Raw genomic sequence first — 23,895 nt, 5'->3', positions numbered from 1 at the left:
GAGTAGCAGTAAAATAAAGTTATCTTTCCACAGTAGGGTTGGGAAATTTGGAAAGCTGATAATGGAGCTCTAATTGCCGGTACCAAAATATTAATGGTTTTATACCATAAATTTGGTTTCTTGGTTTCTAGCTTTGAAGTTGCAGATTTTGATTGATTTATGAGACTTATACTTAAAGTTTCAAATTTTAGTTTGTGTGAAAAGACAGTTCTGGGTGCATAGTTAAACATAAACAGCAATTTACCTGAACACTCCTGGGGAAAAAAAAAGTCAGAACTGGAATAACAATGAACAAGTTTGTATATTCAGAGTCCAATGGTGATGGTGTGGTTTAGTGAAAAAGAAGTTAACTTTTTTCTTCATCCAGATGCTTTGACCATAAATCATACATCACACATTACTGGTAATTATGAAATAGATGCCCTGCTCTAATTCCAGCATTATTGGATGCTTGTTTTTGTTGTGGCTTTAAGACATTGTTCGGAAGATTCGTGTGTAAAGATATTGATACACATAGGTTAGGACTAGAGAAGCATTACATTTAAGCAATCAAGCAAACTTGTTTTGATTGAGAGTTTGAAAGGAATATTGATAATTATATTGGTGTAGCTAGTAGGTGTCCAAATTACTTTCTGCTGTTTCTAAGGGCTTAAATTCATGAATTGAAAACAATGAGATTTAAGATAATCTCTTAAATTGAGTAATTACAATTCTGCTGAATGAAATTAGTATATTTCCTGTCAGATAGAAGGAATGCAAATATTTGGAGTATTTACATTTGATTAGTGATTCTACTTGTGCAAAGAATTTGTAGACAATTTTAAATAATTCTAATTAAACATAAGCACAAGATTCTGCAGATGTTGGGAATCCAGAGGAACACAAACAAAATGCTGGAGAAACTCAGCATGTCAGGCAGCTTTTATGGAAATGAATAAATGGTCACTGTTTCAGGCTGAGACCCTTAATCAGGACAGTTCTGATGCTGCCAAACCTGCTGAGTTCCTCCAACATTCCGTGTGTGCTACTTTGGGCTTCTTTTGTTTAATTCTAACTGATAGCTGTTTTGGCAGAGATGGTTGGGAGGCTGATGGAGCGAGTTAGCAGCATTAATATGTATAAAATGGTATATATGTAGGTGTCTTAGATTGAGGAGTAATATTTTAGAGTGTGTTCATATTTTTAGAAATTCTTTCCCTTTCGTTAAGTTATATTCAAATTTACGAATGAAAATATTGTTCTTGAAGACTCCACACTGAAAAACAAAATAAAACATCAATCTGTGACCTTTTGAAAGGAAAACAGAATACTTTTGGATGATTAGGGTTTCAAAGGTACATTTAATGTCAGAGAAATGTATACAATATACATCCTGAAATGCTTTTTCTTTGCAACCATCTACAAAAACAGAGGAGCGCCCCCAAAGAATAAATGACAGTTAAATGTTAGAACCCCACAGCCCCCCTCCAACTCCCTCCTCCCACGCTTAAGCAGCAGCAAAGCAACGATCCCCCTCCCCCACCAGCAAAAAAAAAGTATTGGCACCCACCTCCAAGCACTCAAGCATGCAGCAAAGCAACAGCAAAGACGCACTTGTGGAACCCTAAAGACTACTCGTTCAGCTGGTATTCAACATACCACAGGTGCGCGCTCCCGCCCCCTCCCTAATAAGGGAGAAAGAGGTGTCTTCATTTCACAGCGAGAGGGGAGACCTAACAACTTGCTGATTACAATTAAAAGTCCGTTGCATTGCTTTTTCCAAGCTCTGTGCCCAAAGATCTTGGGTCTCTTGGCACATAGCCAGAGATCTTCCGTCTCCCACGATACACTGATTTCCTGTTGGGACACTGACCTTCGGTCCGCCCGTCTCCAGAGCCACGAGCTCCCAGAACTCCAAAGGCAAGCTAATCTCTTGGGCTGCATCCTTGGCATATCGAATAACGACCAGTTGTAGAACTCTGAGAGCGGGTCCCATTCCCACAAAGAGCTGAAGTCAGTGTGCAACTCCAGGTCCGGGTCTTCAAAAGAACCCTTAAAGGGAAAAATAGGGATATTAAAGATGGAAATGGAGCTGTTTTCTAAGATGCAAGCAAAGGAGTTGCTGTTAGGTATCATTGTCTCCCCCTAAGCTTAGGGATGAGCAGGAGAAATATCTTCAGCTTGTGGACTTAATGTGGCTCAAATTCAGGATCTCTAATGAGTTGACAATGTTCTGAATTTGCAGTATCACAATTTTTTTTAGTTACTAAAAGCATTTCAAAGGTAAGATTTTTTCCCCAGACTTGTAACTCTGACGTACCTGAATAATATACTTATGAAAATCATGTTCCAATTTGCATCCGGTATTAAGTTTTCTTTTGGTGATTTTATTTTTGTTTTTAACAGTATAATTGACTCCATAGAAAGAACAGGCTATTGATTGGCTAACTGGAAAGGCAATTGAAGATTGGAGAATTTGGGGCTTTGGGAACTAGTATGGAAGAGGAGTTCAGGCCTAGGGCAGATAACTTTAAATGTTAGAGTGGACTTGACACACCAGGTGCTGGTCCATTCTTATTTCCTTGTGTTCCTTGGTAGAAAGAATTGGAAAAACAGTGCTGAAAAACGGAAGTGAGGAAAAAGAGGTCAGCCTTCCAGAGCATTAGGGGTTGAGGGACAGACAAGAAAGGCCATGATGGCTTTGGTACAAGAATGCAATTTGGCTCTGGTCATTGAACATTTGAGAATGAATAATTAAAAACTGCAGTTTGACTTTGATAGAATTCAAGAGCTAGTCATTTTAATAACTGGTAGAATTGAAGAACTAGTTATTTTAACATGTTTCAAGCAGTTTGGAGATGGTATATTTTTGATCTTTCGGGTACAAAATAGAGAAGTATTTTGTTACCTAAGAGGTACTGACGATCTGTACTCTTTTAGTTTGGGACTGAGCATCATTTTTGGGGAACAGAGGTAATCTTAAACTGTATACTAGTGAGTTAATATGCATTATAGATAAGGAGCAATAGGGGAATGCCCTATAATGTATATCTGCTTAATATGCCAACATACTGAATAGTTAACCTTTATAAGCACTATTTGAAATTTGCCACTCTCTGACACTATTCTTATGGATAGCTTTGGTGACATGGTGTATAGTTCTGTTAATTATAGTGAGCTTTTACTTTCAGCCTGGTAGCTTTTGGAATGGGTGAACATACTACTGACTGGTTATGCGATTGAAACCACAATCATTTTAGACAAGCTGGACAGCCTGTTTTGACACTGTACTCAAGTTGAAAATCCTGCATCATATTGAAAGAATTGAGTTGCGGTGGCTATTTTGTCCCCTTGTTCATTTCTTTTCCCCCATATTTTCTTTACTTTTAGATTATTTGTATTAGTGTATTTTGCCATGGGTAACAGTTGATCTGCAATTGAAATATATATAGCTGTTGCTACATATACCAGCTGGTAAGCATATTGCACTATTGTGACCAAGGGCCACAATGTCTAGGTTATGAAAGAGGTGTAGGGTGTCATAACATAATTCTAATGGATTAACTTAGAACTTTAATTAGCTTTAGCTGTAGCTTTATTTGTCAGATGTGAAATGCATTATTTGAGTCAATGACCAAATTCTAGGGATGTGCTAGGGGCAGCCCACCATTGTTGCCTTGCTTCCAAGTGCCAATGTAGCTGGAAAAATTTCTCCAACATCTATAACAATTAAATTTTAAGAAAATGAACATTTGGAAATCTAACATTTGGTCTTTTCTACTGGTGCACTAATGCAGAAGACTAAAACATAAACATGTAAAACAAAATTTATATTAAAAACAATCTAGGGTGCCTGAGACTTTTGCACAGTACTGTAAATTAATTATTTAAATTATTTTAAAATTATTTTTTGATGCAGAGCCAAGTTTAAAACTTGCATGTGGTAGTAATCCATTATTGATTTAAAAATGATGAACTGGTGACTTGTTTTAAATAATGGTTTTTAGCTTAAACTTTGAGAATAATCATTACAGAATGCTGGCATCTGGTTTGCTTCATTAGCTTGACAGAAAAAATTGAAATTAGGATTGGACTAAGGAATTACTGGAATTGGACGATGGAAGAGGCATTTAGCATGCTGCCCTTCAGTCAGAGCATTGAGTGTAGGAATTCGGACATTATGTTGCAGTTGTACAAGTCACTGGTAGGTGAGGCTGCACTTGGACTACTGTGCACAGTTTTGGTCACCCTGTTATAGGAAGGATGGGCTTAAACTTGAAAGAGTGCAGAAAAGATTTACTAGGATATTGTCAGGACTAGAGGGCCTGTGTTATAAGGAGAGTTTGTCCAGGCTAGTTTTTTTTTTGGAACATAAGAAATTGAGGGGTCACCTTGTAGAAGTGTTTAAAATTGTGAGGCACAGGTTGATGGTAAGGGTCTTTTCCCCAAGGTAGCAAGTCCAAAACTATGGGATATATACTTAGCATGAGAGGGCATTGAATTAAAAGGGATATGACTGCCAGCCTTTTCAAGAAGAGGGTGATGAGTATATGGAATGAGTTGCCAGAGGAAGTGATTGAGACAGGTACTATAGTATCATTGTAGAAGCACTTGACTAGGTACATGAAGGGGATGAACCTGGATGGATATGTGCCGAATGCAGGAAATTGGGACTAGCTAGGTGGGCAACATGGTGTGTATTCATTGGACCAAAGGGACTGGATCTATACTGTGTTGCTCTATGACTAATGGAGTGATCATTAATCACAGGAAAGAAAGGGTCTTTGGTGAATTACGTTATGCTAGTGGATAACAAAAAAAAATTGAAGAGCAATAATGTTGAGAAGGATGCCTATGCGTCTAACTGCACTGCATTTTCCCTGTAGCTGTCGCACTTCATTCTGCATTCGGGTATTGTTTCACCTGGTACTATCTCAGTACATTGTGTAATGACTAGACGTTATGCAAGACAGCTTTTTGCTATACCTTGGTACATGTGACAATAATAAGCCAAATCCAAATCCTTATGTAGATCACTGTCTATGTGAACTCCTGTATCCACTTATTCCTTCCCACTGTCTCTCTCCTGGTACTGGGTGAAGTGCTGTATATGCCCCTGCACCACCTCCCTCACCCCCATTCAGGACCTCAGCAGTCCTTCCAAGTGAGGCAACACCACACAAGCCCGACAGGGTCATCTACTGTATACGATGCTTCTGGTGCGGCATCCTCTGCATTGTTGAGACCCAATGGGGATTGGGGGAGCACCTTCGCTCCATCCAACTACAAAAAATAGATTTCCCAGTGGCCAACCATTTTAATTTCAATCCCCATTCGTAATCTTACATGTCAGTCCATGGTCTACTGCCACGATGAGACCACTCTTAGGTTGGAGGAGCACACTTTGGGTAGCTTCCAACCTAATGGTATGAACATTCATTTCTCCGAGTTCCAGTAATTTCTCTCTCTTTCCCCCCCCCCCCCCCACCCTTTTCTCTTTATCCATTTCCTTTTCTGGTTGCCATCTCACCCCTTCTCAAAACTGCCCATTACCATCGTTTGCTCCCCCTCCCCTTTCTTTTCTCCCATGCTCCACTGTCCTCTCCCCAGGTGTGCCAGTCAGTTGTTAATTTAGTTGGTTAAACTAGGGGGAGAATGCTCAAGAGTAGTGATTTAATTCTGAACGAAATGTATGATCTAAAACAGTGTAGTTTGAGAGAGAAGCAATATCTTGTTACATATCGCAGAAAGTGATACTGCTTTCACAGTGAGTAATCACTTGTTTGCCAAAAGAAGCAACACAATTCAAGTGTTGTGTGATATGTGATGTGATATTCTCTAATTGTTTTATTTTCTTCCACTCTCTCTCCTTTTTCTGTTTTTTATTCTCCCCTTCACCCTCGCTGAACCCTTATTTTTATTTGCCCCAACTGAATTGTGGCATTTGAAATCTTTCCTGTGTTAATCTGCTTTTTTTGTCTTAAGTTGTCATTTGGTGTTTCAAATAATGTTAATACATGGTCAAGCTGAATTCCTTTTGTTGATTTATTGAAATGTTATTTGAAGATGATGTGAAGAGGTTTGGTTTCATAATGGCATCAGTAGTAATGATTTTGAAGCTGCAAAATTGTGCCTTGCAATATGACTGGATGCATTTCAAACATAAACAACGTTTTTCCTCATTAACTGTTCAAAACTTGAACATTTAAAAAGGTGACAAACTGCTGGAAGTAAGGTATTTTAGTAAATTACTTAATCTGTGTCATTGGTGTGTTGTGCAAAATTTTACTTTATTAAAATATTTTTAAGCTTACTTGCCTAAAGATATTTACACAGAATATGCTGCCTGGCCTGCTGCATTCACCAGCAACTTTTATGTGTGTTACACAGAATAATGTCAGTTTCTTTCTTTAATTCTGCAAACGTTGATAAAAGTGGGAAAGCCACATTTACTGCTCAACCTTAGTTGCATTCTTGATAATTTCTTGTTTTATAACTTGTATTGAGAATTGGAATTAGGTATTATCATAAATCAAGTAGCTTTCGTAGTAAAATATTTAAAATTCCTGCTGTCCAATATTCAACGAATTAACTTCTACAGATTTCCATGATAAAGTTTTTCCTCAAGATCTTTGGTCTAGTGCACTTATAAATGATCTGTGAATTTTTTTCAGTATTATGCATTTTGATTTGACAATTCTTTTGCTAATTTCTGGGGTCTCTCACTCTGTCTCATTGCTACTTGTTCAATAGGGAAACATTTCATGGAATGGGTAGCTGCTTCCACTATCTGTAATGTTGAAGTTAACCACAATACAACTAATTGCTTTAATCTCTCTTATTCCACGTTTCTCTCTGCAAGAAATTTAAATCATGGATTTCTGTTAAGGGATACATTTGAATTTTATAGTGTGGTGTCCACATCTTGATAAATGTGTATGTATGTTTCTGAATTTATTACCCAGTCATATGGCCTGAGCTAGAAGCCAGTGCAGGTGGAATCTGTGTTTCTTCTGTTAGGAAGGAGGGAAGCTCTGAGCTGATGAAATTCACCTTTCATTATTATTTTTGTTTATGGTTCTCAGAATCAGGTTTATTATCACTGGCATGTGTCGTGAAATTTGTTAACTTAGCAGTTCAATGCAATACATAATATAGAAGAAGAAGAAAAATATACTAATAAATAAATCAATTGCAGTATATAGGATAGATTAAAAATCGTGCAAAAACAGACATAATATATATTTTAAAAGTGAGGTGGTGTTCACGGGTTCAATGTCAATTTAGGAATTGGCTGGCAGAGGGGAAGAAGCTGTTCCTGAATCACTGTGTGTGCCTTCAGGCTTCTGTACCTCATACCTGATGGTAACAGTGAGAAAAGTGCATGCCCTGGGTGCTGGGGGTCCTTAATAATGGATGCTGCCTTTCTGAGACACCACTCCTTGAAGATGTCCTGGATACTTTGTAGGCTAGTATTCAAGATGGAGCCGACTAAATTTACAACCCTCTGCAGCTTCTTTTGGTCCTGTGCAGTAGTGCCCCCCCCCCATACCAGACAGTGATGCAGCCTGTCAGAATGCTCTCCAAGGTACATCAATGGAAGTTTTTGAGTGTATTTGTTGACATACCAAATCTCTTCAAACTCCTAATGAAGTATAGTCACTGTCTTGCCTCCTTTATAGATACATTGATTATGTTGGGACCAGGTTAGATCCTCAGAGATCTTGACACCTGGAAACTCTGCAGGTTTTCATTTGATTTGTCTTCTGTGAATGCCTTGTTTTATATTAGAGATACTTTCTAAATACAAATAATTCTTGACATAATTTGAAAAGCAGTTATAATAGTTTTTGTTATTTATATTTCCTTTTCCTTACAGGCTCTGAAACCTGCTGTGGCCAAGGCCCTACTTAAAAAAAAAATATGTATTCTGCAATATTAAATGTATTTTGCAATTGCCCAGACTATCTCTCACTCTTTTGATCTCTAACCTATGTCTTGGCTTTTCCTGTAGCACACTCTTTTTCAATTCACTCTTTGGCTCAGAGCTTGCCTGTTTGTGCAGCAGATCTTGCAAACTAAACCAGTTGCATACTTGAATTAGAGCAAAGATTTGCAATTCACTAAGGGGATATATACTAGGAAAAATACTCTTCAGTGACAATTTAATGGCATGACTTAAATGTTTCCAAAAAAGTATTAATAAAAGCTGCTCCCCTGAAACAAATAAACTTACTGATTTATGCAAAATACTACAATTACATAAAGTAAATAATAATTATCGGCAGTTTACTGCCTTATCAGCAACATGTCACAATTATTTCAAAGTTCATCCATGATCTGGGTTGTGCTTCAGCTATACTGTAACAAAATAATTTACAGTTATTCCAAAAGTCTATTTGTAATTTTTAAAACTTTGGCTTCTATTTGGAATAGGCAGGTGATCCCATTGATCTGCAAGAAATTTAAATTGATACTTTTGTATTTCATTGCACATCTTGATGAGTATGTATGTTTTACCCAGTGTAGGTATTCCAGTAGGCGGGAGGGAAGATATGAGAAAACTAGCTGCCCTTGTTGCTATCTCTTAAACATATTTAGAATTGTTTTACCTCTCCTGGAAGTATATATAGTCTATTATCTGAGAGTTGAAAATCTGGGAATTTTCCCTCCTCTGTGAGAGGATGGAAAAGATGTATGTTGACATGTTAAATGGCAGCATTTCCTCTAGTTAACTTGTAATGGTCATTAGTCAGAAAGCATCATAACATTAGATAATGAGAGACAAAGACAGTGTTCTGATGAATGTCTGTGTAAATTATGCAACAAGGATACAGGTTCACCAAGCAGCTATCCATGCTAATTTTGCTTTCTTCGCCCCCCCCACCCTGCATCCCCCATTTCTCCACACCCCCTCCACCAGTTCTGCTGGCACCCACTGTTTTTCAGTTGCCAGAGAACCTGCTAAGTAGCCTTGTTTTGGAACATGGGGGCAGGGGATGGGGATGGGAGGGAATCAGAACAGGAAGAATAAGGAAGCAGAATATTGCACCCAAGTCTCTGGAGCTGTGTGAAATTGCACTGAACTGTTGTTCTGCCCCAATGCAATGATACATTTGTACAATTGGATGTCAGAACAAAAGACACTAGGTTTTAACAGCATTGTGGGTCATTCATTTAGCCTCTGGAGGAGACTCTGCAAGCTCTAATATTACGTTCCTTATCTATTTGCATGGATCTCATTTTTGAAGCGTCCAAGATTGGAGCAATTTGATGTTCTAGTTCCAGATTTATCATTATAGAAGTCACGGAGAAGATTCACAAGAATGATTCTAGGAATGAAAGGGTTACTGTATGAGCAACGTCTGGCAGCTCTTAGGCTGTATTCCCTGGAGTTCAGGAGAATGAGGGGGGGATCTCATAGAAACATTCCGAATATTAAAAGGCCTGAACAGATTAGATATGGCAAAGTTGTTTCTCACGGTAGGGGATTCTAGGACAAGAGGGCACAACTTTAGGATTGAAGGACGTCCTTTTAGAACTGAGATGCGGAGAAATTACTTTAGTCAGAGGGTGGTAAATCTGTGGAATTTGTTGCCACGAGCGGCTGTGGAGGCCAAGTCATTGGGTGCATTTAAGGCAGAGATAGATTGGTTCTTGTTTATCCAGGGCATCAAAGGGTAGGGGGTAAAAGCAGGGTAGTGGGGATGACTGAAAGAATTGGATCATCCCATGATTGAATGGCGGAGCAGACTTATGGGCCGAATGGCCTACTTCTGCTCCTATATCTTATGGTCTTATCTCCAGAAGTAGACCTCTTCAGGCACTTCTTACTTGGTTTTGAGATAATGCAATAAAAAAGTAAAATACAGTAATTGATGATAAAAGGGGAAAAAAGCTTGAGAAACAGCTGGTTAGTATTTAACTGCAGCCTATTTTTTAGTAATAAAGATTTCAAAGATGCAATTATTGATTTATTGAATACATCTAATTTCTGATTGTGTCTTAACTGGTTCCATGTAATCAAAGCTTTGATGCTTTAATATTGGTTACAGCAGGTTACCAGTGTCTTCAACCAGTTTGAGAGACAAAGCAGTTGAGTGCCCTCCATTCATGTCATCCACAGACCCACAATATTTGACATATGGAGCAAAAGCCAAATGTGGATTTCGATGTCAACATGCCACTGCCTTAACAAAACTGAGGGAATTGATTTAAAAACGTAGATGTACAGAAGTATTGTCACTGAATTTAGAACTAGATTTGAAAGTTGAACAAATTTTAATTATATTTTTCTACTGCATTTACAGGAAGGAGAAGGCAGACAAGGGTCCACCGGCCACGGTCGCCACTATTTGAAGAGACTGACATTATTCCTCTTGATATTCCAAAATGTTCTGAGGACTTATTAGTGCCCACTGAACAGCTGATGAGCATTATTGCTATTTATGAGGTATTGAATAATTTTGGAACAGTCCTGCGACTTTCACCTTTCCGATTTGAAGACTTTTGTGCTGCCGTGGTTGGTCAAGAGCAATGCACGTTAATTGCAGAAATGCACATTGCTTTATTGAAAGCTATTTTACGAGAAGAGGATTCCTCTAATACCACCTTTGGTCCTGCTGACTTAAAAGATAGCATCAATTCTACATTGTACCTTATTGATGGAATGACGTGGCCAGAACTGGTACGGGCTTATTGTGAGAGTGACCCAGAATACCATCATGTACTGCCTTATCAGGAAAAGGATGACTACCCATATGGACCAATAGAAAATAAAATCAAAGTTCTTCAATTTTTAGTGGATCAGTTCCTGACAACGAACATTGCCCGTGAGGAGTTAATGTCTGAGGGCGTAATTCAGTATGATGACCACTGTCGTGTATGTCACAAGCTGGGTGATCTTCTCTGCTGTGAAACCTGCTCAGCAGTATACCATTTGGAATGTGTGAAACCACCACTTGAAGAGGTGCCAGAGGATGAATGGCAGTGTGAGATATGTGTGGCACATAAAGTGGTTGGTGTTTTTGATTGCGTGCCTGAAATACAGAAAAATAAACCTTATGTTCGCCACGAGCCTATAGGATATGACAGGCACAGAAGGAAATATTGGTTCCTGACAAGAAGGATTATTATGTAAGTATACTTTGTACTAATGGAACTTGCCCAATTCGGAAACGTACTTCTGGTCAATGTAAATAGAATTTCTTAATTAAATAGGAATCAGAGAACTTTAATAATTTCAAAATGTTAACTTGGGTTGAAAATGTGTCCAAAATACTGCTTGCTTGGTTATGTTTTGTTGTGCTCTGTTTTTTCTGCCCTGAGAAGTGGGCATGCTACGTTAACACCAGAATGTGAGGCGAAACTTGCAGGCTGCCTCCAACACATCTTGGATATGTTGGTTGTTAATGCGAATGACACATTTCACTGTCTGTTTTGATGTACATAGTATAAATAAATCTGAAATCTGAAGAATCCAAAATCCTTTCAGAGTTTTGGCCCAAAGTGCATTTTAGCAGAAATATATAGAGTTGTGATATGCTCCTCCTTGGCATTTTTGATGCATCCAGATATCAGTTTGGATGGATAAATTTGTTTTGTGTCGCTGTGTTACTTTGTTAAATGATGATAGAGAATTGGGAGGCGAGGATAAATTGCCACATCTTCATGTGTTAACAATTTGAAAGGAATTCTTCCAAGATTCTTTTGATTCAGTTTGTGTGTCCTGTTTTCTGAAAAGCCGAAATCCAGTTTTTTCAGTTTGAAAGGCTGCATTGTGGTAATTTAGACAAGTCTTTGTCAGCATGAAGCACATAGAAATAGTTTTTTTTCAGCATATATCCTCAAATAAAATTGACTAATTAAACACAAAAGTTATATCAAACTTGCTGCAAGTTTTAATAAAATTTATGTAACAGGAAAGATTTTTGTTTTTTGTTGATGAAGTCACAACAGTCATGTTGTGTTCAAGCCAGTAGATTTGACATCGTTTTTTTTTTGCATATTCTAGTATCCTGTGTGGCATTTTCAATGTTGCATCCTGCAAGTCTGATGCACTTTTTTTGAGGCATTGAAATGAGTTTTTTTGTGGATGTTCCAGTGAATCTAGTGCCTCTAGGATATCCATGTAGGAAGTAGTTGTGTTGTTGAGTCATTACCACAAAAACAAAATCAGCAGAAGTAACTCCTTGTGTGAATTATTCAGAAATTGTGATAGGTAAACTTCAACTCAGTGAAAATGTATGAAAGACTTGAATTTGATATATAGAGCATTATTTTTATAGTTGCATTTGACTTTGCAAAATTACCTTGTCCCATTGCCTTGTTATTTTGTAATTTTCTCTTTTCAAGAGTACTGAGGTAATCTGGGTTTGGGGCAAGTTATTTTGAAATTTTATTTTTTTTTCCCTTGATACTTAGTAATACACATGTTCCCAAGAGACAATGATTCCCAATTAGGTACTTTTTTCATAGGCAATTATAATCTTTGGATCTTGCTGACATTTCATGGTAGATTTTGAATATTAATATAAGGCAATATGTTTCCTATCACCTACCAGAGATTGTGTTTGGAAGAGATAACATTTTGACAATGGAAAGAGAAACAATGTTTTAGATCAAAGACATTTCGTTAGAACTGAGAGAGGAAACTGGAATAAGTAGCGGAGAAGATTGGGGAGGACCTGTGGGTGGAACAAAATGAATTTGTAATGGGGTGAAATAATGAAGCTGTTGAATGATCAATTGAACTCTCTTGTCTGAATATTATCTTGCTAATATTATGTCCAAGTAGTGTTGTATAACCTGGCTTCTGGGGCATTCCAGCAGGGCAGCATATGCACATGAAAAATTGCTTTTTCAGTCTAGTGTACTGCATTCATGGAGTTTTAAAATTTTGCAGCTGGAAGTGGTGCCATTGTTCCAGCTCCTCCATGCTGATCAGGATGTTTATCTGAGTTTGTCACATTTGCCTGCATTTAGCATATTTACCTTTTAAACTTTTTCTATCTGTACGTGTCTAAATATCTTTTAAACATGTCATGTCATTGCACCTATCTCCACAGCTTCCACACTGGCAGCCCGTTCCATGTAGCAACCACCCAATGTTTGAATTAAAATGTCTTGTAGTAATATGAATAAGGTCCAGTAAATTAATTGACAGTTTTGGTTTTTGCAACTAAATCCAGAGTATGCTGGAATATTGGAGTTTTAGCAAAGTTGTTGCTAAAGTGTACTTATGTGAAATGATGGCCAAATCTTAATCTGCAGAGAGATAACAATGAGTGGGTGAAATTGGCTGAAATATGTCAGGTGAAGTTTAATCCAGACAATTGTGAGGTGATGCATTTTGGGAACACTAATGAGGTTAGGATGTACAACATGAATTACAGGGTCTTCAGGAGTATTGTGGAACAGAGGGACCTTGGAATACAAGCCCATTGATTCTTGAAGGTGGCATTGCAGGGAGATAATGTAGTTAGGAAGGCATATAGGTTACTGGCCACCTTTAGTCAAAGTGCTGAATGTGGAAATAGGGAGATTTTCTCCAACTTTATAAAACTTTTAGGATATTTTAGGCGGGTTGAAAGAAAGTTTTTCATTTTGTTAATGATCATCTTGAAAGTTAATTCTCAAAGGGCAGGTTAAGAGTTAGATATTTTTAAGAATTAATGACTTTTTAAAAAAATTAATGTGTGTAAGTTAAACTATTAACATTCTTGAATAGATTTGAGGCTTTGACAGGTAACCAGCTAGGCAGGACTACTACATGAGATGCATCACTTGTATTTTAAGCATTTTATCTTTTGTGTGCTCAGTACCAAGTACCAGCTAAAAATTATTTGTGCATTCTTGGACCTTCATGATACAGAAAATTTGCAAAGGCTATTTTGCAAAATAGAAAATCTTGCTCGTGTGTAGTATCCTTTAATATAGCAAAATGACCCAGTTATTTCACAAGAATCTTATCTTATGGCTGGTTGAGTGGTGCTGCAACAACAATCTTGCACTCAGCATCAGGAATTGATTGTGGACTCGGGGAGGGGAAATCAGGAAAACACACACAGGTCCTCATTGAGGGTTCAGCAGTGGGAAGGATGAGCAGCTTCAAGTTCCTGGGTATCAGTATCTCAGAGGAACTATCCTGGGTCCAACACATGGATGCAATCATGAAGGAGGGACACCAGAGCCTCTACTTTGTTAGGAGTTTGAGGAGATTCTGTATGTCATTGAAGATTCTTACAAATTCTGTTAAGAGTATCCTGACTCATTCCAGCCCAGACTCCAATGTACAGGATCATAAGAGGCTGTGGAGGGTTGTAAACTTAGCCAGTTCCATCATGAATGCAACCCTTTGCACATCTTCAGGAGGCAGTACCTCAAAAAGACAGCATCTATCAGAGGGTGGTGAATTTCAGAATCAGGTTTATTATCACCAGCATGTGTCGTGAAATTTGTTAACTTAGCAGTACAGAAAGAAAAAAAAATAAGTAAATCAATTACAGTAAGTGTGTGTGTGTATGTGTATATATATGTGAAATAGATTTAAAAAATAGGAATAACATAGTTGCAAGAAAAAGTTTGTGAACTCTTTGCAATTACCTGTTTTGCATTAATTACTCATAAAAAGTGGTCTGATCTTCATCTAATTTACAATAATAGACAAACACAATTTGCCTGAACTAATAACACAAACAATTGTACTTCTCCTTGTCAATACTGAGCACACCATTTAAACAGTCACTTCTGGGGTAATTAATGCCTTCTACAAAAGCTGTTTGGAGTTGGGTGTTCTAATCAATAAGATGAGATTGGCTGTGTGGGTTGGAGAGGTGCCCTACCCTATAAAAAAGACACACACAATAAGGTCACTGACAGCTCCTCTTAAGAAATATCTGTTTATGTGCACCGTGCCTCAATCAAAACAACTTTCAGAGGACCTTAGAAGAAGAATTGTAGAGTTGCGTGAAGGTAGAAAAGGCTAGAAAAGCATTTCTGAAGACCTGAGTGTTCATCAGTCCAGCGTAAGAGAAATAGTTAACAAATGGAGGAAATTCAGTACTGTTGCTACTCTCGCTAGAAGTGGACATCCTGCATAGAACACACCAAGAGCACAACGTGCAGTGCTGCAAGGAGGTGATAAAGAACCCAAGGGTAACAGCAGAAGACCTGCAGAAATCGCTAGAACCTGTTAAGGTCTGTGTTCATGTGTCCACTATAAGAAAAACACTGAGCAGCAATGGTGTTCATTGAAGGACACTACAGAGGGAACCTCTGCTCTTCAAAAAAAAATGTTGCTGCATGTCTCAAGTTTGCAAAAGACCACCTGGGTGTTCTACAACGCTTCTGAGACAATGTTCTGTGGTCAGATGCGATAAAAGTTGAACTTTTTGGCAGAAATGCACACTGCTATGTTTGGCGGAAAAAGGGCGCTGCACACTAACACCAAACCTCATCCCAATTGTGAAGCATGGTGGAAGGAGCATCATGGTTTGGGGCTGCTTTGCTGCCACAGAGCCTGGACAGCTTGCGATCATTGAGGGAACAATGAATTCAAAATTGTACCAAGACATTTTACAGGTGAGTGCCAGAGTAGCGGTCCATCACCTGAAGCTAATAGAAGTTGGATGATGAAACAAGACAATTATCTGAAACACATGAGTAAATCAACGGCAGAATGGTTTAAAAAGAAGAAAATTAGTGTTTTAAAATGACCAAGTCAGAGTCCAGACCTTAACCCAATTGAGATGCTGTGGCATGACCTGAAGAGGGCTGTTCATGCAAGGTATCCCAGAAATAATGATGAACTAACAGTCTTGTATGGAAGAATGGTCAATAATTCTGTCTTGCCATAGTGCAAGTCTGATCAGCAGCTACAGGAAGCGTTTGGTTGAGGTTATTGCTGCTAAAGGAGGTTCTACCAGCTATCAAGTGCAAGGGTTCACATTTTTCCAGCCTGGACTTTGAGTGATTAAACAGTGTTCAATGAAGACGTGAAAAGTACAATTGCTTGTGTGTTAATAGTTTAGGCAGATTGTGTTGTCTATTATTGTGACTTAGCTGAAGATCAGACCACATTTTATACATAATGCAGAAAACCAGGTAATTACAAAGGGTTCAGAAACTTTGTTTCAGCTGTGTGTATATATATTTTTTAAAAAAGTGAAGTAGCGTTTATGGGGTCAATGTCCTTTTAGGAACTGTATGGCAGAGGGGAAGAAGCTGTTCCAGAATTGCACAGTGCGTGTTTTCAGGCTTCTGTACCTCCTTCCTGATGGTAACAATGAGAAGAGGGCACGTCCTGGGTGATGGTCCTTAAAAATGGATTCAGTCTTTCTGAGGCACCATTACTTGAAGATGTCTTGGATACTATGGAGGCTAGTACCCAAGATGGAGCTAACTAATTCTACAACTTTCTGTAGCTTCTTTTGGTCCTGTGTAGTTGCCCCCCCCCCCACCCCATACGAGACAGTGATGCAGCCTGTCAGAATGCTCTCTGTGCGGTGCATCTATAGAGTTTTTGAATATAGAAGTTGTGGAATTCATTGCCACTGACAGCTGTAGAAGCTGAGTCCTTTGGTATGTTTAAAGTGGAGGTTCACAGGTTCTTGATTAGTAAGGGCATCAAAGGTTGTGTGGAGAAGGCAGGAGAATGGGGTTGAGAAAAATAATAAATCAGCCACTGTAAAATGGCAGAGCAGACTTGATGGGCTGAATTTCCTGATTCTGCTCCTTTGTCTTGTAGCCTTATGATCGAAGGTTGGTCTAGTGGTGACTATTAATGTAATTTCCAAAATGGAGAGACTAGAAATGAACTAGATCTATTTGACGAAACAGTGTGTCAAGATGACAGCAGATCAATGATGGTTATTTTTTTAAAAATGTTTTCATGTGATATAACTCTAAATTCTGTCCTTAAGATGCAAAAGCTCCAGTGGCCAACAAAACCAACTGGTGACATAATCTGCAACCCCCGCCCCCCCCAGCATGCAGATAACAATCATGTTGCAAATGAAAATAAGATGGTCAATAATGACTTTGTGGCTGGTAGTCAAAGTGAATAGTTCGTACATCCCAAAAAAGTTAATTGCATATTTAAAAAAAAAACAGAATAACAGCAATGAAGAGTATATTACAACTGAAGGTAACAGTTAAATAGAATAATTTAAGTTTATATAGGACCTTTCTTGACCTTTTTGAGATGTTCGAAAATCACTTTACAGCTCATGAATTAATTCTGAAGAGTTGTCGTATAGTAAATGTAGCATTAAATTTATGCACATTAGACAGTTTTCGAATAATATACGAATGACCAGGTTACCCATTTTAATGGTGTTGAGCAAAGGATAACTATAAGGTTAATGGTCACTGGGAGGTTTTCATGGATGAATATGAAGCCATGGAGAATGATTATAATTCTGAAGGACAAAAACTTAACAAAGGATAAAGAGTTTTTATCCCTGGGTTTTTAAGGAAGCAGTTGTCATAACTTTTTTAGTTATGCAAAAGTTATTTGCATTCTGTAAATACTCTTTTTATTTGGAAAATGGTGCATGTCACACTGCTCTTTAATAATGATGAAGAAAGGGAATAATGTGATGGAAAGCCAGTTAGTTTTGTATTTGTTACTGGGAAATATGAAGAAGTCTGAATTGAAGCTCAAGCTCGGTTAATTGGAAGTAGATTATAGTCCTCGCTAGGAAAGTGGCTGAAGAGCAAAAGAGAGAATTGGGACATTCAATTGAAATTCAGAGTTGCAGAATGTGACCAGTTGTGTCTTGCATAGACTGCTAATGGGGAAGCAGTGTTCACCATAGTTAAAGGTAGCTTAAAAGGAGATACAGAAAGCCAGTACTGTCCAGAGTGCACTATTCTGCTGCTGCAAAACCACACATTTAATATTCTGTAAGCTGGTGATAACAAACTGGATTCTGATTTGAGGTATCTTTGGTTGCCGGATTGCTAGTGTTAGTTTTAGTAGTAGTTTAACCAAATGGGTAAAAGTTGTGTTAAAAGGAAATTGGCATAGGCAGATATCAGGTCACACTAGATCTATAACAATTTTCTACTGTTACAGAAAATGATTAAAGTAGTCAATACATTGATGTAATTTATATTTAGAAGGCTCAAATACGAAGAGGGTTATGGTAGATTGGGATAGTATTTGTGCTGCAGCTGAATGAAACTGTAACCAGTTCTGAGCACCAAATCTTGAATGAAGTGGAGGGTAGATTTAGCAGGTTAATAATTAGTATTAACAAAATTCTGCAGTGAAATTCTGAAGAAGTGTATAGAAGCTGATGTTGTATTTCCTTGAATTTAAAGGTTATATGGTGGTTTTATCAAAGTTTTCAGATATCAAGAGGAATGGTAGTGAGAAAATACTGCTAGTTGGCCCAGGGATTTATTGTTTAAATTGGAGCTTAGGCTGTCTGGAGTAAATTTAGTGACTATTTACATATAACTGGTAGAGGTTGTCTGAAAATCTGCTCCAGGAATGATTATTATTTTTTTTCTTGGAGATGTTATATCTTTTCCCACAGTATATATTCAATAGTAAAGTTCTAAAATTGTCTGTAAATTAAATGTGATTTTGTAAAAATGAATTTATGTTTAGCCATCTTATTACAGTTTCCAAAGAAATAATGTGCTGTGACTGAAGTATGGATAGAATCAGAATCGGGTTTAATATTACTGGCATATGTCAAAAAAATTTAACTTTGCAGCTGCAATGTGATGCAATATGATAAATATAGAAAAATACTGAAGTACAGTCAATGTGTGTGTGTATATATGTATGTATATATATATATATATATATTATTCCATTTAGAAGTACTAAACTTTTGTATATGTTGGTCTGGGAGAGGGCAATATTAGTTCAGTTACCTTTGCAATGAATTCAGTGGGTTTATGGAGACATGAGTGGGTGTTTCTCCTGTATCTTCAGGGGTGCCTGATTATGAAGTCCAAGTCTGGATAGAAGACTCATGAGAGAGATGGGAGAAATGCTACCTTGGAAATGGTGAATTTTGTGTCATATCAGGGATCCTGACCTAGAAATATAATTTTCTTGTATTAACTGAAGTTTCATTGAAGGAAATTATGAATTTCATCATTCATATCTGCCTTTGCCAAAATATTGAAACTAGTGTACATTTTCCCATTCCCAATGGAAGTTTGTTGGAGATGTGCAGCATCATCAAGGATGCAAAATGTGTAGGGATAAAGATGCAGTTTTCATTTCAATGCCTTTGTTGTAGAGCTGTTGATTTACTACCATGGCTTGCATGCTATGGTGGCAAGTAAAATGGAGGTGAATTTCTGTGGGAATCCAAATTTGTGAATTGTGAACCACTGCCCTTCCGTTTGATAGATTCAAAGGTCATTGCAGGGTCAGAAAGGCCAGAAAATAGCCAGTGCCCCAAATGATGTGTTTACTTGTGAAGTTGTCATGTGGAGAATGGCCATTATTTCTCTGATTGAAAGCATTCATACTTGGATTCTGGGAAGGAGCACGTCAGAAGGATCCTGTTAATGACTTTACCTGTGACAGCCAACAGGGAGACCAGTTTTAAAACGCAAACAACAGGAATTCTGCAGATGCTGGAAATTCAAGCAACACACATCAAAGTTGCTGGTGAACGCAGCAGGCCAGGCAGCATCTGTAGGAAGAGGTGCAGTCGACGTTTCAGGCCGAGACCCTTCGTCAGGACTAGGATAATAAACTTAGTGGTGGGATCCGGTTGGAGGTGGCGGAAGTTACGGAGAATAATATGTTGGACCCGGAGGCTGGTGGGGTGGTAGGTGAGGACCAGGGGAACCCTAATCCTAGTGGGGTGGCGGGAGGATGGAGTGAGAGCAGATGTGCGTGAAATGGGGGAGGTGTGTTTGAGAGCAGAGTTGATGGTGGAGGAAAGGAAGCTCCTTTCTTTAAAAAAGGAGGATATCTCCCTCGTCCTGGAATGAAAAGCCTCATCCTGAGAGCAGATGCGGCGGAGACGGAGGAATTGCGAGAAGGGGATGGCATTTTTGCAAGAGACAGGGTGAGAAGAGGAATAGTCCAGATAGCTGTGAGAGTCAGTGGGCTTATAGTAGACATCAATGGATAAGCGGTCTCCAGAGATGGAGACAGAAAGATTTAGAAAGGGGAGGGAGGTGTCGGAAATGGACCAGGTAAACTTGAGGGCAGGGTGAAAGTTGGAGGCAAAGTTAATAAAGTCAACGAGCTCAGCATGCGTGCAGGAAGCAGCACCAATGCGGTCGTCGATGTAGCGAAGGAAAAGTGGGGGACAGGTACCAGAATAAGTACGGAACATAGATTGTTCCACAAAGCCAACAAAAAGGCAGGCATAGCTAGGACCCATACGGGTGCCCATAGCTACACCTTTAGTTTGGAGGAAGTGGGAGGAGCCAAAGGAGAAATTATTAAGAGTAAGGACTAATTCCGCTAGACGGAGCAGAGTGGTGGTAGAGGGGAACTGATTAGGTCTGGAATCTAAAAAGAAGCGGAGAGCTTTGAGACCTTCCTGATGGGGGATGGAAGTATATAGGGACTGGACATCCATGGTGAAAATAAAGCGTTGGGGGCCAGGGAACTTAAAATCATCGGAAAGTTTAAGAGCGTGAGAAGTGTCATGAACGTAGGTAAGAAGGGATTGAACAAGGGGGATAAAACCTTGTCGAGGTATACAGAAACGAGTTCGGTGGGGCAGGAGCAAGCTGAGACAATAGGTCTGCCAGGACAGGCAGGTTTGTGGATCTTGGGTAGGAGGTAGAAACGGGAAGTGCGAGGTGTGGGAACTATAAGGTTGGTAGCAGTGGATGGGAGATCCCCTGAGCGGATAAAGTCGGTGATGGTGTGGGAGACAATGGCCTGGTGCTCCTTAGTGGGGTCACGATCGAGGGGTAAATAAAAGGTATCCGCGAGTTGTTGCTGTCCCTCGGCAAGGTAGAGGTCAGTACGCCAAACTACAACAGCACCCCCCCCTTATCGGCGGGTTTAATAGTAAGGTTAGGATTAGTGCGGAAGGAGTGGAGAGCAGAGCGTTCGGAATGAATGAGGTTGGAATGGGAACAAGGTGCGGTGAAGTCAAGACGGTTGATGTCCCGTCGGCAGTTAGCGATAAAGAGATCCAGAGCAGGCAGGAGACCAGAGCGGGGTGTCCATAAAGAAGAGGAGGGTTGAAGACGGGAGAAGGGGTTATCGGTGGGGGTGGAAGAGTCCTTGCCGAAGAAGTAGGCTCGGAGACGGAGACAGCGGAAGAACAGTTCCGCATCATGGCGAACACGGAACTCGCTGAGGTGTGGGCGAAGGGGGACAAAGGTGAGGCCCTTACTGAGGACAGAGCGTTCTGCCTCAGACAGTTGAAGCTTGGAGGGGATGGTAAAGACCCGGCACGGATGAGAGCTGGGATCAGAGGGGGGAGGGGGGAGGGGGGAGGCTGGGGGTGTCAGTGGAGAGGGGAGGGTTGGAGTGAGAGGAAGATGGAGCCTCTGAGTACCCAGGAGCTGACGATGGGATTTGAAGGAGACGGGATTGCAGAGTATTGGTGGGGGAAGGGGAGACGGGCACATAAAGACCCGGCCTGGTGTTCAAGGCTGGAGTCGCAGTTGGTGGTTGCGCAATGGCTTTGAAGGTGTCCATGGTTGTTGCTGGAGTCCGAGTTTTGAATATGCCCTGAGGTGTTGGAGCCGGCGAGATCAATGGCAGGGGCCGCAACCTGAAGTTCATGCCTGCTAGTTTCAGGGCCAGCAGGCTCTGGAGTCCGTAGATGTAGGATCTTGCGATCTTTGCCTAACATGACAAAGTCAAAAAAACAGCAATTGCACACGTGGATCCGGCGGAGGATGAAATAATGGGTAAGACCATTACATACGGTGAAGAAAGTGTCCCGAAGGTGTGGAAGGGTCTGGGATAGGGACACCAAATACCTCCTCATGGCGGAGAGGGTCACCTTCAGAGCTTGATGGGAGAAGTGGCAAGAGGCAGAGCCAATAAAATGTGAGTACCTGGGATCCTCAGAAGGTCCAAATTGAGAGGCTCGGAAATGAATCCTAAAGCCAACTGGAGTAAGTTGGCGACGGAGGCACGTTCCAAGAAAGGATATATGGCTGTGGTAGCAAGTCTGAGTCAAAATGTGGTCGAAAAGTTGAAGAGCCAAAGAAATTACAGATGGGGAGCAGTGAGAGATGGTTTCACTGAACTCCCCTCGAAGAGAGGATCTAAACTTCTTCGGTGTAGGTCCTGACGAAGGGTCTCGGCCTGAAACATCAACTGTACCTCTTCCTAGAGATGCTGCCTGGCCTGCTGCGTTCACCAGCAACTTTGATGTGTGTTGCAGGGAGACCAATTTGTAGTTAGCATTGGTCTTGCCTCCTTTCCTGAAGGTGGTTGTGATTAGGGCATCTGAGTTACATTGATATATCCTCTTCCTAGATGTGGACAATGAAAATGTAGATTTATGACTGCCGTGTTTCACTAAGCTTTAGGTTTACGGCAGGAATACTGTCTGCTGCTGAGGGTTTGTTTAGTAGGGATATGGCCTTTTCGATGACTTGTTGATCAGCAGTACAGCAATATGGCTTAAATAGTTTGCTGTGAGATGTAAGTCAAGAATATACATGTTGAGGGGAGAGTTGTAGTTTAGTCTTTGAGACTTTCTGCCAACAGATGATGCCTTCCTCTCAGTCCCTGATGGTTGATTCCATGATTGAACCTTTGAAGAATCAGAATATTCATTATATCAAGGGCATGTTCCAATAATTTTGTGAAGAAAAGGCAAGGGTGGGGGGATGTTATCTTAAACGAAGGGATAAACTATTTAAAATACTGAGGCCACTCCACCCCCCCCAAGTTCTTAGGAAGATTCTTCCTCAAAAGGCAGTGGAAGTAGAAACATTGGCTATTCGTTTCCATCTGTAGATGCTGCTTGAACCGCTGAGATCCTCTAACATTTTGAATGTTGCTGCTAGTTTTTGTATATTTTGATGGTAGAGGTAGAAATATACCTAAGCAAGGGTATGAAAGATTATTAGGTGGGTAGTTAACCATTATTCAAAGGCGAAGCAGGCTGCAGAAGCTGACTGATCTATTCATACTTTTAATTTGAATGTTTGCAAGTAAAGGCGTATGTATGGAGATACAGAGTTTGATAATGGATTTGTCAGGATCCCATTGAAAGGTGGAGCTGGAACAAGAGTATCTATTCCTGTTCCCACATTCTAATTTACTACAGATGCTAATGATCTTCTCCCGACAGATTTTTCCATTGCCTGCTTGAGTTCATGAATTCATGTTTTAAGATTATCCCCCCCCCACCACCCCCATGCCCTTTCTTTCCTTGTGGTGTTGAATAGAGGTATAAGTTCTTTCCCTAAACTTTCTGGGTTGCAGGATGGAATACAAATCCCTACCATTTCGTCATTTTTTATTTGGGCAACTTAAGGTCTCAATCTATTTTGATTTTATATTGTCTATGGAAAATTATTTTCCTTCATCCTTTAAGTTCTTGAAATACTTACTGTGGTCTCTTGATGTAATGTAAAATTGTTTGGATCACTATTGCATATCTGACTAATTGTTTTGTATGTGAACAACTTTTAGTATTCCCAGTACTCTTTTGGATTATTTATTTCAGATATTGGTTTGCTTTATGCTGTGAGCGAAGTTCTGACACTCTCAGGTTGATTAATAGCTTGAATAGTATGGTTCTTGTTAATGTTCCAGCATTGATGACATTTGTTCTATTATTTTGATTACCTTTGTGAAATCTCTATTGCTGACTTTCCTTCATTACAAGTGATGGTGGTTCAGAGGTATTGATTCTGCTGACCAACAAACAGAACGGCTGAACCTGTACCTTCAGCCTCTCTGCACCTTGATCCTAATTTTTTTCCCTCTCTTTCCTAGTT

At 39.5% G+C, this 23,895-nt stretch overlaps 1 protein-coding gene across 11 annotated transcripts in view; it reads left to right on the top strand.

Annotated features, from left to right (window-relative positions):
• Positions 1–23,895, top strand: part of bptf (bromodomain PHD finger transcription factor) — a 173,669-nt gene that overhangs the window by 5,228 nt on the left and 144,546 nt on the right. For all 11 annotated transcript variants that reach the window (XM_072242562.1, XM_072242559.1, XM_072242561.1 and 8 more), the window contains exon 2: positions 10,290–11,115. In XM_072242562.1, coding sequence (XP_072098663.1) covers positions 10,290–11,115 — 826 coding nt within the window. The remainder of the gene's footprint in view (positions 1–10,289; positions 11,116–23,895) is intronic.

This window comes from Mobula birostris, chromosome 24 (assembly GCF_030028105.1).
Source record: "Mobula birostris isolate sMobBir1 chromosome 24, sMobBir1.hap1, whole genome shotgun sequence".
In the NCBI taxonomy this organism is placed as follows: Eukaryota; Metazoa; Chordata; class Chondrichthyes; order Myliobatiformes; family Myliobatidae; genus Mobula; species Mobula birostris.
Note: the sequence above shows the minus strand (reverse complement) of the source record. Positions and strands in the feature narration are given on the sequence as shown.